A 1,775-nucleotide genomic window follows, 5' to 3' on the forward strand; every position below is an offset into this window, starting at 1 on the left:
CAGTCCAGATCCAGCACCCCGGTCGCTCCACACTTTCGTCGCCTAGTCTGGACTTGGTCTAGACCCCGGCTGCCAAAAGCCAACCGCCGGCCGTTTGCTCCTCTGGAAGCCGCAAATGTGATGTTTTCCGCCAACCCCTGCCACAACGCTCACCAAGCGATTCTCCAAGATGCCAAAATGCTTCTTTCCCCAAAGGCACACAGTGGGGCCTTGATGCCATTGCACGATGAGCAAACCTGCCTTTTACCAGGTTGCAAATTTGCAGCAGAGGAGAGGATGTCGATGAAAGTTTTAGTAGGGAGGTCTCTTTCCACTTGGAATCGGGAGTTTTCTTGGTGGGCTGGGCTCCCAGCCCCACCCCACCACTGCGATGATGTTGATCGTGTGTTGACGCTGCCATATTGTATGGCGGTGCCGTTGATAAACTTTCAACGATGCCAGTCCACGGTTTCTGCGTTTCCTGTGTGTTCCGTCGAGCGGACATTCTCGACGGTGGCGAATAACGGACTCTACATTTCATTTGATTTCCGTTGATGACCACTCCAACGGTACCGCCGAGATGCTGTTCCTCGAGCGATGTGGGCGGCGAAATTCGGACCCTGCAACCTCCTCGTGGTGCCGCCTGGGAACCTGTCCTTTTCAGTGATAGAGCCAGTGCAGAGACGTGACAGCGGCGTATGATAGTGTATGACGGCGTGCGATAGCGTGTGACAGCGCGTGAGTGCCTGGGATGACGGATGTCACCCGCTGGGTGTTAGGTAGACAGTCAGTCAGGCTCTGGCAGCTTGTCGATTGCTCACGTAGTTAGAAATAGACGACACTCGCTGTCTTCGATATACGATTGTGCCTTCAAAGCTCCCATGTTCAGTCTCCATCCACAACGATACTGTCTCATCGTGATGGCCTTTGTCAGAGGTTCTCGTGTGATGGGTGAAAACCCCCTTCGAGGCTACTCTCGCATATGTGCAGCCCTATAGCGCCATCAACAGTAAGGAGTCTCTGCTGTGGACGACTGAAGACACGTGTCATCAGTTAGGTAGTGGCTTGTGAGTGTTGCATCAAGCTCGCATCGAGACACTCGCATAGTCACAGTAAAATTTAGATTCACCTTGTATCAGACACTAGCTAGATTGGCACAGCCAGCCACCAGGGCGTCGAACGGGGCTAAGGGTATTGCAATGTTGCCAGAGGCCATACAGCACGGCACGCCAGTTCATTCCTGCCTCCCTCATGGTGCTGGTGGGAACCGGCCGTTTACACCATGCTTGGTGGCTTGACGGACCTACAAGTGGCTTTGAAATGCCTCTGAAAATGTCTTTGAGCGGCCGAAATGGTTCGATCAGGGGTTGCAAACGTGGCAGTCGGTACAGTACGAGCCTCTTGAGGTCGGGCGGGCGTTATTCTCAGCGGTGGGAGGTACTAAAACTCTGAAGCAAATCCAGATGTTGCGAACCAGAAACTGATTTTGGTCGCAGCTATATCGTGCTCGCATTGCACGGTCGGGCATTGCGCCCAGAAAGGCAAAACTGGAGCCAAGCGGCGTGGCAATCCGTTGCGGCTGTTGGCTGCTTTTGTAGCTAACCCGCAGGCTTAATCAGCTGGTCAACTTCGATGCCCAGAGACATTTCCTTTATTGGCCATCTTCCCTAAGCCGGTTCTGGCTTGCCATCGCGAGTGTGTAGCAGGTCCAGACATGAATCCTTGTACTGTACACGAAGCCTCGTACATGTGCCCTCGTGCCAGAATGGTGTTGGGGGTACAGCACTGCGCGTCAT

At 53.8% G+C, this 1,775-nt stretch overlaps 1 protein-coding gene across 1 annotated transcript; it reads right to left on the reverse strand.

Annotated features, from left to right (window-relative positions):
- Nucleotides 1–58: 58 nt before the first annotated feature.
- Nucleotides 59–520, reverse strand: CTAM01_17216 (uncharacterized protein; the record flags this gene model as incomplete). The annotated part of the gene is made up of 2 exons (XM_060533204.1): nt 59–245; nt 315–520. The coding sequence occupies 2 exons, from the start codon at nt 518–520 to the stop codon at nt 59–61; spliced, it is 393 nt and encodes a 130-aa protein (XP_060372218.1).
- Nucleotides 521–1,775: the final 1,255 nt, after the last annotated feature.

The sequence above is a fragment of the Colletotrichum tamarilloi genome, assembly GCF_030869305.1.
Source record: "Colletotrichum tamarilloi strain Tom-12 chromosome Unknown Scaffold_417.1, whole genome shotgun sequence".
Lineage (NCBI taxonomy): Eukaryota > Fungi > Ascomycota > Sordariomycetes > Glomerellales > Glomerellaceae > Colletotrichum > Colletotrichum tamarilloi.